At 43.9% G+C, this 14,057-nt stretch overlaps 2 protein-coding genes across 5 annotated transcripts in view; one reads left to right on the top strand and one right to left on the bottom strand.

Moving 5' to 3' along the window:
- Positions 1 to 9,077, top strand: part of Slc7a6os (solute carrier family 7 member 6 opposite strand) — a 41,458-nt gene extending 32,381 nt beyond the window's left edge. Inside the window, exons 6-7 of one of the 3 annotated variants that reach the window (XM_087215495.1) lie at positions 2,287 to 4,210; positions 8,771 to 9,077. The gene's annotated coding sequence lies outside the window, so the exon portion shown is untranslated. The remainder of the gene's footprint in view (positions 1 to 2,286; positions 4,211 to 8,770) is intronic. The other 2 variants (XM_087215541.1, XM_087215469.1) reach the window with 2 other exon arrangements.
- The window catches only part of Slc7a6 (solute carrier family 7 member 6), a 33,421-nt gene extending 20,488 nt beyond the window's left edge, over positions 1 to 12,933 (bottom strand). The window contains exon 1 of one of the 2 annotated variants that reach the window (XM_021256810.2): positions 11,779 to 12,933. In XM_021256810.2, coding sequence (XP_021112469.1) covers positions 11,779 to 11,847 — 69 coding nt within the window. In that variant the 5' untranslated portion in view covers positions 11,848 to 12,933. Of the gene's footprint in view, positions 1 to 416; positions 2,166 to 11,778 lie in introns of those variants that run through there. The other variant, XM_021256808.2, reaches the window with a different exon arrangement.
- Positions 12,934 to 14,057: the final 1,124 nt, after the last annotated feature.

Raw genomic sequence — 14,057 nt, forward strand, 5'->3', positions numbered from 1 at the left:
GATCAGGCCAGCCACAGCTGTGCATACCTTGATCTTAGCTACTCAGGAGGCTGAGGCAGGAGGATGGTAAGATAAGGCCATCACAGGCAACTTAGCAAGACCCTGTCTCAAAATAATAAAAAAGGGCTGAGGATGTAGCTCAGTGGTAGGGCTTGCTTAGCATTCATGAGACTCTGGGTTCAATCCCCAGTAGCACCACCCAACACACACACACACACACACACACACACACACACACACACACACAAACAGGATCAGTATATCATTTTCCCAAGAGCTTCTCATGTACTCAACATATATTTATGTACCCGATTCTGGCCTCATAGAGCTCAGAGGGAACTACAGTCATTCAATAATAAGGAGTTCTCAGAGAAAACTCCAACTCCACAAGGCCCCACCCTAAATTCGTACCATACCTGTCTCAGTCCCTTTCCAGAGTCTGGACCTGAGCCCATGTGACATAGCTCCTCTGGGGTACTAGTAGCCTTCCCCAGTCCCATAAGAACTGAGCCAGCCTACCTCTGCTTAGATAGGGCTGGGCTTCCAGGCAGCACCACTTTTTTTTTTTTCCTCTCCTGGCTCCAAGTCATGCAGGTTTCCCTCTGCCAGCTTGTGGGAACATATTTGTTTTCACATGTCTGTCAGGTGAGCCCAGGTATCCATGGGAACAAAACCAGTAAACACCTAAGGAGCCTTTATTCTTATGTAAAAGTTAGCTGCAAACAGAGACAAGCAGAGAACCCCAGGCCCAACAACCACTCCAGCTTCCTCTATTCCACCAGATCCTATGGGGCTGGGGGCTGGGGGGGGGACTACTAGGTGTTCCTTCAGTACTCATACAACCAGACACTGGTGTTTCTGATGTGCCTTTATTAAGTATGTCTGATACACTGGTGAAACTACAGTTCCCAATGGCTTTATTTATACGTTTTTTTTTTTGGTACCAGGGATCGAACTCAGGACCTTGCACTTGCAAGACAGGCGCAGTGCCACTGAGCTAAATACCTGGCCCCTCAATGGCCTTATTTGGAGAGGTGGGGTATAGTCACAGCCCCACAAGATCTCTAGCCTAAAATCTCAGCCCTGCCACCTGAATAAGGGTCACTATGTAGCCTAGGCTGGCTTTGGACTTGTAGCTATCCTCCTGCCTCAGGCGTGTGCCACCATGCCTGGCTTTCCTGCTGGATTTTCAAAAAGACTCCTCCTTCAGCTAAGGAGAAAGACAGATTCACATACTTGTGAGAAAAGTTAAGGCTTCTCTATCTTCACTCAATAACAAAATATAATTGTCACTAGAAGCATGTCCTTAGCCAAAGTAATTAGAGCCCTTATCTCTTTGGTAAAACTCCCAGGCACAGAGTTATGATGTAACCTCAGTGAATTACCTGAGAACAGATGGTTAAGTCTCAGGTTGGACTGGCCACATAACCCCAAGGCCATCCTTTACCTCTCCTGTACAAGGTGTGATTAAACATCTGGGTGAATGTTTAAATATTTTTTAAAAATTTAACCAGGCACGGTGGTGCGTGCCTGTAATCCCAGCACTTGGGAGCCTGAGGCAGGAAGATCAGCTTAAGTTCGAGACCAGTTGAGCTACACAGTGAGTTCAAGGCCAGCCTGAACTAGTGAGACCCTGTCTCCAAAAAAATATTTATTACAGTAAAAGACAGTGCCATTAATCCTCCTCAGATTATTCCCTCTTACATCAAATATGTTTATCCTATTATTCTTGCCACTTTCTAGAGTACTACCAAAGTCCTCTCTCATGTCATTCAATGTGTGATCAGCCAGGCATATAAGCTTATAAGCCCAGGACTCTGGGAGGCTGAGGCAGGAGGATCAGAAATTCGAGCCCAGCCTAGGTAACTCAGTGATTTAGTGAGACCCTGTCTCAAAATTTTAAAAAAATGGGGCCAGGGATTTAGCTCAGTGGTTCTGGCGCCTGCCTCGCAAGCGCAAGGTCCCAAGTTCGATCCCCAGTACCAAAAAAGAAAGGAAAAGGGCCTCGGGTATAATTCAATGAGAAGGCCCTGGGTTCAATCTCTAGCGCACACACACACACACACACACAAAAGTGTGATAAAAAAATATAGTGAATGCGGGCCGGGGATTTAGCTCAGTGATTTCACCACCTGCTGTGCAAGTGCAAGGGCCAGAGTTCAATCCCTGGTACCAAAAATAAATAAATATATATATATATATATATATTGAATGCTTCTGCTGAATGCTATCCAAAAAGGCAAGATCATAAAAACATGGTGTGTCCTCATCCATTTTGTTCACCAGATCTGGCACCATGCAATTTCTGGCTCTTCTTCAAGATCAAGAGGTAAGCATTTTAAATTGATTCAGGATATCAAAACAGCTAGAACAGCACACCTAAAGACACTCACAAAAGAGGACTTCCAGAACTGCTTCAGAAAGTGGCAAGAATGACAAGATAAGTTTGTTCAGAGCAATCTGGAGTATTGTGGGGGGGGGGGGGGGAGTAACGGCTATGTGTCTTTTACTGTAATAAATTTTTAAAAATTAAACATTCACCATAGTTTACAATCACACATCATATATCTAAACCTCACTTCACACAACTCTACAAAATCTACAAACCACCTATTTAAGTCAAGATTTGAGCTGGGGACAGAGTTAACAAGATCAGTACAGACAATGCCCTCACAGAACACACAGCAGGCAGTATAGCAGCAAGGAAATGAGAAGCACATGGAGATCACAAGTCCCATAGGCAGAGACCAGCGGTTACCAGCAATCTGCATTTCACCCTTCATCTTCCCAAACAGCCTCACTGACCTTTTATTCTTTGGGTTTTTGTTTTTTGTGTTTTTGGGTTTTTTTGAGACAGGGTCTCCATATGTAGTCCAAACTGGCCTTGAACTCAAACTATGTTCCCCAAACTAGCCTTGAACTCGCTGTGATTCTCTTGCCTGAGCCTCCTAAGTGCTGGGATAACAGATGTGCACCCCCAAGCCCAGCTAGCCTCGCTGACTTTGTGAGGGTCAAATTAGACAATATAAAACTCTTCAATAATATATGAAGCTTTCATCAGCAGGGATAACAATACTGCAAGACAAACTCTGGAACAGAGGCGGAGAAGGAGGAAAGAAGAGAGAGAAGCTCATGTCACTAAAAGATAAAATCTAGTACAAAATGGGAAGTCCTCGACTTCTAGCTTCCATTTAGAATACAGAAAGGTAAAAAAAACATTGTTCTCACTCCAATGACAAGAAAAAGCCAGATAATCTATAAAACCATAATTTTTCTTTCCTTTTAAGCAATGGCAAAGTTTATTTGAAAAAGTAAAAGTGAAGAGTGAAGGAGAAACTGGCTCTGCAGAGAGAGCTTGGGCCAAGTAAAAGAAGAAAAAGCAAGATAAAAGAACACCCTTGAGGAACCAGGGTGAGCTATGATGAGGAAAGTCATGATAGCATAAAACCTCAATTTTTCTTGAAGTTACCATGGAGCAGAGATTACAAGGCAACAAACTAGACTGAAATTGAAGGGAAGACATGCACATTCAAGGAGAGAGATTCGAAGTCCAGCTTACCTGTGTAGTGGGAAAAACGGTGAGACCATGATACAACGGGTGAGAAAAATCAAGTATAATTTTTAATTAGCTAATCATGGTGGCATACGCTTGTAATCTCAGCAATTCTGGAAGTCTGAGGCAAACTGACTGCAAATTCAAGCTCAGCCTATCTCAAAATACAAAGTTAAAAAAAGGGCTGAAGCTATATCAATCTCAAGTACTGAAAAAAGAAAAAAAGAATGAATATTGAATTGTAAACCCCTGGAGAAAAGGCAGTTACTCCCAAGGCAGGTGGGGCAGTGGAAAAGAAAAAATAAAAATAATAAAACAAAACGCCCTCTGTCTGGGAGAAGGTCAAGAAATTCTGATTAAGACTATTGAAGGTATCCTCCTCTTGGGGAAGACAGAATCATCCAGAAAGATCTACCCCAAAAACTCAAGGACACACTCTCTTGAGCCTGAACCTGGATAACAGAGAACCTCCTTATTCCCCAGAACCAGGTTAGCAAGCACCTAGGAACAAGCAATGGCAGTTTGCCACTGAGAGGGCAGTGAACTACACACAGAGAAGAGCTAAAGCTGAGGTTAAGAGCATGAACTAAGAAAAAGCATTCCTTCCAGCAAACCAAACCAGCCGTAAGTGCAAGGAGCCACCGGAGGAAACTGAAGGTAAGGTTCTGTACAGTAACCATAAAAACAACAAAACCCCAAACACAATTCTAATCCTGACTCAAACTCTCATACCAAGAACCTAGCAAAAGAGGCATACTCACTTCCCAAAATAAATTCCTGTCTCCACTCTTCCACTGTCTGACAAGTCAATAACAAACTATAAGCAACACAAAAAGAACAAGAAAAACAGCCCACTCTTAAGATGCAAAGTAATCAATGGGACCAGAGCTAGAGGTGACCCAGATATTGAAAACATCAAACAGGTAATTTGAACTATGATGGGGGTGGTGTGTAACTCAGTGGCTAGCATATGTGAGGCGGTGGGTTCAATCCCCAGAACTGTCAAAAATTAAAGTGACTGGGCCGGGGATTCAGCTCAGTGGTTTCGCTGCCTGCTACATAAGCGTAAGGACCCAAGTTTGATCCCTGGTACCGAAAAAAAAAAAAAAAAATTAAAGTGACTATGATTAATATGTTAAAGGCACTAATGAAAAAATTAGACAGCAGGTAGGAATAAATGTGGAATTTTAGCAGAAGATAATCATAAAAGTCAAAATGGAAAAAAGTAAAACAGGGGCAAGTATCTAAGAGATACAGGACAATATCAAACAATCTGAAATAAATACTTTTTTTGTTTTTTCGGTTTTTTTGGTACTAGGGATCAAACTCCAGACCTTGCACTTGCGAGGCAGGCAGTGGAACCACTGAGCTAAATCTCCGGCTGAAATAAAAATTGGTTTTTTGGGCCAGGATTTAGCTCAGTGGTGCCGTCGCCTGCCTCAAAAGCGTAAGGTCCTAAATTCAATCCCGAGTACCAAAAAAAAAAAAAAAATTGGTTTTTTGTTTTGGTTTGGTTTTTTTAGACAGAGTCTCACTATTAGTTCAGGCTGGCCTCAAATTTGTGGCAGTCCTCCTGCCTCAGTCTTCCAAACGCTGGGATTACAGGTGTGTGCCACCACACCTGGAAAAAGTTGTTTATTTTTAATTGCTTAGAATATAATTGATAAAAAAAGAACATAATTGATGGCCAAAGCAAAACCAGTAGCAATAGACTGTAGATTTATAGCACATGTAAAAGTAAAATATCTAATGACAATATGACAATAGGACAAATAATAGGAAGGAAGAATTGAGAGAATACTTTTACAAGGTTCTGACATGTAAGATGATATAATATTATTTAAAGGCACACTGTTAATAATTAAAGATTTATAGGACTGAAAGTATAACTTAGTGGCAGTGCACTGCCTAACATGCAACATGGGTTCAATCCCTAGTGTCACAAAAACAAATAAATATATACATACATTGTAAAACTAAGGCAATCACAAAAAGAAAGCAAAAAAAAAAAAAAAAAAGAAAGAAAGCAAAAGAGGAGGTATAAATAATAAGCCAGCAATAGAGATAAAACAGAATCATGGTTCAGGTGTGGCCCATGCCTATAGTCACAGCACTCTAGGAGGCCGAGGCAGGAAGACTGCAAGTTTGAGCCCAGTCTAGGCAATTTAGGGAGACTGTCTCAAACTGAAAAATAAAAAACAGCTAGTGACGTGAAAGCCCTAGGTTCAATCTGAAAGCCCTAGGTTCAATCCCCATATTCCAAGAAAAACAAACAAAAAACCCAAAATCATGAAAAATAATCCAAAAGTAGGCAGAAAAGAGGAACAAATAGAACAAATAGAAAAAAACTAAAAGAACAGAACAAATAGAAAAAACTAAAGTGGCAGATTTTAATCTAATTATATCATTACTTATGTTAAATACAAATGATTGGGCCGGGGATTTAGCTCAGTGGTTCTGGCGCCTGCCTCTCAAGCACAAGATCCTGAGTTCAATCCCCGGTACCAAAAAAAAAAAAAAATAATAACCAAATGATTTAAATATACGAAGTAAAAGACAGTATCAGATTAGGTTAAAAAAGCAAATCCCAGTCAGGTGTGGTGGTGTTCATCTATAGTTCCAGCACTCAGGAGGCTGAGGCAAGAGGATCACTGAAAGTTTCAGGCCAACCTGGGCTACACAGTAAATTCAAGGCCAGCCTGAACTACATAGCAAGACCCTGTCTCAAAAAAAAAAAAAAATCCCAATATGCAATAGATAAGAAACTTTAAATATAAAGACATAAATCAATCATGATAGTGCACACCTGTAATCCCAGCACTTGGAAGAAGAGGCAGGATCACCATGAATTTGAGACTAGCATGGGCTACATAGTGAGTTCAAGGCCAGCCTGAACTACATTGCAAGACCCTGTCTCTAAATAAATAAATAAAAAGACATAAAGCAACAACAGGTAAAAGGATGGAAAAAGATAAACCATGTAAATACTAACCAAAAGAAAGCTGGATCAGCTACTCAAGAAGCTGAAGTTAAGAGGCTCACAAATTCAAACCCAGCTTTGGCGATTTAGGTATACCCTGCCTCAAATAAAAATAAAATGGGTGAAAGTGTAAATAAGGATTAAAATGATTAAAATGAATAATTGATAATTTGAAATAGGAAGAAAAGGTCCAAAGGGGCCGGGGATTTAGCTCAGTGGTTCCAGTGCCTGCCTCACAAGCGCAAGGACCCGAGTTCAATCCCTGGTAGAAAAAAAAAAAGGTCCAAAGGGGGAGGGGGAAGTGGGAGGGGAAGGGGAAAGGAAAGAAGGGAAAGGAAAAATTATGAGAAAAGGAAAAAATGGAAACAAAGTCTTTGTACATAGGGAAAGGTGGTGAAGGGAGGACAGGGAATGGGGAAAAAATAAGAACCAAGATACATCACGTACAGGTACAAGTACCCAATGATAAATGTAAACGTGTTGTATACCTAAAATGTACCAATAAAAAAATTTAAGCAAATAAACAAACAAATAAATAAATAAATAAAATGGGGCCAGCTATGGTGGTGTACACCTGTAATCCTAGCACTCAGGAGGCTGAAGCAGGAGGATTGCAGATACTTCAAGGCCAGTCTCAACTACATGGAGACCTTCTCAAAAAAAAGGCGAAAAGGCAGGAGACGTAGCTCAATGGCAGAGTATCCCTGGATTCAATCCCTAGTACCCACCCACCCCCAAAAAAAGAGAGAAAGAAAGCTTTTTTTCCTCCAGTACTGGAAATTGAAGCCAGGGCCTGAGCAATGAGCTACACCCTCAGCCCTTCCTTTACTTTAAGACAAAGTCTGGCTAAGTTAGCCAAGCTGTAGTGAAACTTGGGATCCTCCTGCCTCAGCTTCTTGGACTGCTGGAATTACAGGTATGTGCCACCATGCCCGGCTTGCAAAAGCTTATTTTATTAACATCAAACATTTTCTGCCTCAGTACTTATTTACTCTTCAGGTATAAGCTGATGAAAAAAAAGGGCCGGGGATTTAGCTCAGTGGTTCTGCCACCTGCCTTGCAAGCACAAGGTTTGATACCCGGTACTAAAAAAAAAAAAGAAAAAAATGACAAAAAGCTATCTGACTATAGTAATGGTTTTGTTTGAATTCACTTGCATTTAATCAATCAAAACCATACTACATACAGTCCCCCCAAAAAAGCAGTCTGCACCTAAGATACATTATCTATCTTGTCCCCATAGATAGATCTGCAGACCCTCTGCACCAATGATTCTAAGAGCCCATAATTAAGCCAATACCTCATCTAGTAGGCTGGTATTGTGAGTGGGTCATCAAAATTCTACCAGGTTGCAGTCCTGAGTCAACTATCCTTCAATTTGTTACAATCAATAAGAGAAACCAGTACGGGACAATTATATAGTATCAATCTCTCAGTCGAACACACTGAAATTTCTAAAATCATTGTTGACAATGCTAAAAACCAAAAAAACAAGGGTAAGCCCCGCTTGTAAAGACACATTGGAGGAAGGTGGAGAAAATGGAGTGCTTCCTGCCATTGTCTGCTTTGTCCTTGGGCCACTAAAACAGTTGGTAGCCACTGCCGTCAAGGAACCAGCCCGACTTCTGGTTTGGAGTTTCATCCCTAGTTGTGAACACAAATTGGCTTGTCTCATGATACCCACAGCTAGGACATTTTCCCTGTAATTATCAATTGTTGTTGTTTTACATTAACTAAAAGAGTGTCTTTGATCCCTAGAGTTTGTCAGTGTTAAATTATTTCCACTGTGAGGTTAAAATTTTCTCATTTCACAATATTGAAACAATTCATGTTAGATACCCTTTCCACATGAAAGATCTGCAACTGAGACATTACATATGTTTTACTGTTTATAATAAAAATCATCTATACAAAGGAAAGAAAAAGAGACAATACAGAGTCTGGGGGTATAGCTTAGTGGTACAGCACATGCCTAGCATGCTTTAGGCCTTGGGTTCAATCCCCAAGACTAGAAAAAAAAAAAAGGCAAAGACATAGTGCAGCTTTTTAACATGTTTTTAATCCTATTTTTAAAGCTCCGCACCAAATAAGAATTTACTAAAATTTCCCCATGAAAATTCAACCATAAAATTGTCATATGAAATATTTAAGTATTTATTTATTTTGGTTTTTTTGAGATAAGTGTCAGGCTTGATCTGGTCATGAAATGAGTAATGAATATGCTGTTTAATTCCAAGCTACAGCAAACTGCAGCCCTCAGCAGAACACACAACAGATGCAGGCTGTGCTGTCTCTGAGCAGATAGAACACAGAACAAGATGTTATAGAAGAGATAAGACCACAGAAGAACAGCACAACACCTTCCCTGCCTTGACCGCTGCACGGACCTCAACCACACCGACCCCTGTACGTGACAAACATGACAGACTCTTCTCCCAACCCCTTATAAAGCTCCCTGCTTTTCCTTTGTTCGTCACTGATGGGCCTCTCACTCTCAGTCCACCTCCACCCAGGTGAATAAAGTCTGTGCCTCTCTGCTTTCCACTAGCCTGCTCCAGTGGTCTCATTCCTCCACTGATTGTCACAAGGTCTCACTATATAATTTAGACTGGCCTCAAACTTGCAATGATCCTCCTACCTTGCACTCCTGAGTGCTGGAATTAGAGGCATGTGCCACCACACCTGGCTATATAAAATTTTTAGAAAAAATCGATCTATATCAAAGTTCAATTACAAAAATTTTTTAAACATATTTATTGTAATTTCTATCAAATAACAATAATTACGTGACTTTTTATATTTACCTTTTTACCTAAGATGCCACCAAACTCGAATTCAGCTCCCAGTCACAGTAAATAAGATGCCCTGCTTCAACAGTACTTGCTACCTACCCTTTTTTGTGCCTTTTGTTATCTATTTCAGTAACCTTATTGCAAGTATCTTTAATTATAAACCACCATAATTACTCTTTAGAAAAAGGTAAAACATGGGCCAGGGATTTAGCTCATGGTTCTGGCACCTGCCTCACAAGCCCAAGGTCCCGAGTTCAATCCCCGATACCAAAAAAAGAGAAAAAGGTAAAATATAAATAAATTACAGTGCTATATAACATTTAATAATAGAGGTGTTAATGGTGTAAGCCATTCTCTTTACTAGTATCATGTTCATATCATATGCAATTAAATAAAATGTTTTATAAATCACAAAGACCAAAGAAAGCTACTAGAGAACACAGTAATATTCACCTGTCACAAAATAAGTGCAGAAAATCACACTTTCATAATCAGCTTCATCACAGACAGGTTAGGTATTGAGATGAAAATGAAGTCTCTACAGCAACAGCTAATTCCACTTGTCTGTTTTGGCCATTTTATCTCTATAACAAAGAGGTAATTTATAAAAAAGAAAAAATGAATGTAGTGGGCCAGGGATTTAGCTCCGTGGCACCATGCCTCCCTTTCTTTCTTTCTTTTTTTTTTTTTTTTACACCTCCCTTTCAAGTGCAAAGTCCTGAGTTCAATCCCCCATACTGGGAAAAAAAAAATGAATGTAGTAAGCAGCAGATGATATATTCCTTTGTAAAATCTAAATTTTACCTGCCCATTAGAGGCAGCCCTCAATTACTGAGATCCATTCTAGTCACAAGGGCACAAGTGACTGAAGCAATCAGCTCAAACCTCATCAGAAAACTAGTCTGGCCATCTGAAATCATGTGTGTCTAGGCAGCTGCTGCTCCTAACCCTCCTAAATCCTGGGAGCATTATTTGAATAACATTTATAGAAACACCTGCACAATTTGAACTACAAAAAAGCATAGAGGCCGGGCTGGGGACTTAGTGGGTTCAGGTGCCTGCCTTGCAAAAGCAAAGTCCTCAGTTTGATCCCTGGTACCAAAAAAAAGAAAAAAAAAGAAAAGCATAGAGGTCAGTAAACAAAGAACAGAAGAAAAATAAAGGAAAGGAAGGGGGAGGAGGAGGGGAGGAAAAGGAGAGAGGGAAAGCAAAAAGAAGTTCCAGGAAGATCAGATTCATAACTGGTATACACTTTTAGCCTGCAATAAAAATATGCCTACAGCCAGATAAAGGAAGGAGGTAGAAACAAGGAAGATAAAAGTGAAAATCAGGCTTGTGGTTTTCCACGTTCGCCAGGAAAGAAAAATCAAACTTATCAATTCAACAGTATGAGACCAAATTCAGGAAGCAAAAGCCATCAGCAATACCACCGCAATGTGACAATAGTAATGCTGGCAGCCTGGGCTGTTTCCTGAAGGGCCCTTCCAGGCAAAAAGAGGTGAAAATGACCTCAGGAAGTAGTCACAGGTCTAAGTTTGCTCCTCCTTCATCTTCAAATAAGGAAGCAGCTCTCAGAAATAAGGCACCAGCTGTTGTATCAGCTGGCCCGGGGAAGTGTCGCGTGCGAGACACCCTGCCGCCGCCGACCCCCGCCCAGACTGAATTCTTTTTAATTGTGTCACTAAGCACATTGCCCGGTGCCTGTAAGCGTTTCTCCACGACATCTGTTAAGTTAGATGTTGATTCCTATTTATACTGACCATTACACAACACGGTGACCAGACTGTTGGCTTAGCGCTCCAGTGGAGGATTTTCAAAATGTTTTTCACAAGTATCTCCTGGTATTTATCACGAGATGGTCGAATGAGATAAGAGAACATGGACCGCTCCGAAGAACCAAGATAAAGAGGAGCAGCCTGTTCCTGAACTCCAATATCCCTGCACTCCAAGTCCTGACACCAGCAGGCTGCAGCAGCCCCAGGAAGCTTACTTAGTTCCTGCTTTGCACATTCATGCCTTGCACCCTTGGCCTGGGTCACGCTCACAGGGTCGCTCACACATCCCGCCCCAGGTGTTTCACTCTCAGTCTCGCTCTCAGTCTTACATCCTCAGTCTCTCACACACCATCTCCTTCACACTCACTATCTCCCTCACCCTCGGGCTCTTGCACACTCAAGTCACCCTCATACCCACGGTTTTTCTTTCACATATGATCTCCCTCACACTCAGGTTTTCACACACTCCCCGAGTCACTTCACACCCCTAGTTTCTTTTCTCTTCACACACGTGGTCTCCCCCACACTCACAAAGCCACCATCAGACCCCGAGTCGGTCTCTCTCTCGCACACATAATCTTTCTCACACTCTGAGCACACTCTCAGTCGTACACTCGGGGTCTCCCGCACTCCTGAATTACCCCACATTCCAAGTCCCTCTCCCATTCCCAGCCTCACCCTCTCGCCCGCGGCGTCCTCCACGCAAAGAAGGCCCGGCGGCGACCCCGTGCCATTTCCGGCCGGCATCCCGCACGCGGCGGCGGCTGCGCGGAGCGTTCGGCTCCCGCGAGACGCGGCCTCAGCCCCGCCGGGCTCCGCGGCCCCGCGTCTCAGTATATGCTGCACCCCGGTGTCTTCCGCGTCCCAGGGCCTCGCAGCCCCGTTCTCTCGTGGCCGGCCCGTTACCTACAAAGACCAGGCACACCCAGGATGCTCTGTCGCTCTACCGCCAAGGCCGCTAGGCCCCGCCCTCGCCACGTCACTTGCCGGGGGATCGCGACAGTGCCCGCCGCGTCGGGGCAGGGCTCAGTGCCAGCGCTGCTTACGGTGGCCTCCGGACTCCAGAGGTCACCGTGGCCTCGGGCGGTCCCAGTCTTGGTGCCCAGTCACTGGCCGCCCCTGAGCCTAGGATGGCCACTTCCCATCCTACACAGTGCCTCCACCTGGGGTTGCTGCCCCCCCCAGAGCTCTAAAGGGCCCCCACATCCTGTTTCCATCTGAGCTTTGGCCAGCCCCACTCGAGGAAGTCCCTAGGTAGTTTACACAAGGAGCCCCATCCTCCACACCCAGGTCACAGCCAGCCAGCCTCTCCTACCTACCCCAGAAGAAAAACAACCCTAGGACTTGTCCTCCCACACTCAGCTCAGTCTCAAATCCACTGAGGCATGGCAGACGCAGACATGTGGGCTTCCTTAGCCAACATGCCCAGGCCTCCCTGGGGCTCTGTCCTCATCTTGCCTGACCCTGAAGGCACCCCTCTTGGGCAGCTGTGCCCTCCCACCTGTCCTCTTCCTCTCTTTCTGGTTCCTCCTTTCTCCTGTTTGGGCTTCTTTTCCTCTGGTACCTTGTCTAGGCCTCCTGATCTCATGGGCCCCTGGCCATTCTGCACTTACTTTCTCCTGTCCTGTCCACATCTCCTACACTTACTCTCTCCTGGGCCATGCAGTTATTCCTCCCAGCTTTGTGCTCACAGCTGCACATCCTCTGGCTCCAGACCACACCCAATCTCTTGCTTCTCTCCACCCAGTGGCCCAACAAGACAGGACCCAGGACTCTTCCTCCTCCTCTCCCCAATGCCTGCATCCCATGTTTTCCTTCTCCCTAGCTACAATAGCCTCCCAATCCTTATCCTGTGCCCTCTCATTCCCCGGGGGTAGCATGTGCTGCTGAAATAGACTGGAATGACTTCATATCTCCTCTGCCAAAAAACCCGTCTACCCTACAGTCCTGGCATGACAATCTCTAAGGAGTCCTCACTGGTGCTGCCCTTGGTGTGCCCTCTGCTTTGGTGTAAATGAGCATGTGTGTGTATTTGGGTCAGAAGAGTCTGACCCTTTATCTCCTGTCTGCTTCCTCCAGTCTCTCTGGCCAGGCAGAGGGTCAGCTCTGGCTGACCATGTCACTACTCAGTGGCAGTCAGTCAGCTTGTCCTTGCAACTGCATATAAAAACCTGCTGGCTCCTAGACTGCCAGCTTTGCTTTCTCACACCCAATTACACCAGCCCATCAGCTGAAAGTGCCTAGTCCACCAGGCATTGAATCAAATGTTCTCCAAAATCATCAGCACTCCAGGACCAACCTGCAGGATACATTTATCTTTATCCTTCAGATAAGGAAACTGAGGCTCAGGGAGATCTAGAGGCTCCCCAAGGTACTGGGCTAAAGCTAGGAGAACTGGGATTTGAACCCAGGTAAGTTGGTCCTGAAACCTGCTCTGACTCCATACCCTCTCTGCAGCTGTGAAACCCAAGGTGGCAGTGGGGTTAGAACGGGTTGAAGTGGGTGACTACAAAGCCCCACAAATAGCATGGGTGGATGGGTGTCAGGGTGGGAAGGACCTGGGAATAAGGCTTCCTGTCACACTGACATCCTTTTACAGAGGCCCAAGTTGCCACTGGGCATCCTCACCCCTTGGGCATCCTCACCCTTTCTCAAGGTCACCCCTTCCTGCCATATCTGGCTAACACTGTATTGTAGGTGGTGTGGTGAGATGATGCAAATGCCCTCTAGTGGCCCATGTTGTATTAAAGCCTAAAGTTCAGACAGGCATGGCTCAGTGGAGACCAGAACAGGAGCTGCTGCCACAACAGGCTCCAGGCTCTGTACCACAAAGTTCACCCTATGCATGTTTCCCTGTCTCAGACTCTCTTCATACATCTCCATTTCATTCTACCTCTTGGTCCCTGTCTCTACCCATCTTCCTCTGCCCCTACATCTCAGCATAGTCTCTTCCTCCA

The sequence above is a fragment of the Heterocephalus glaber genome, unplaced genomic scaffold (genome assembly GCF_053883595.1).
Source record: "Heterocephalus glaber isolate CG9 unplaced genomic scaffold, H.glaber_assembly_v1.0 deba00000071, whole genome shotgun sequence".
Classification (NCBI taxonomy): Eukaryota; Metazoa; Chordata; class Mammalia; order Rodentia; family Bathyergidae; genus Heterocephalus; species Heterocephalus glaber.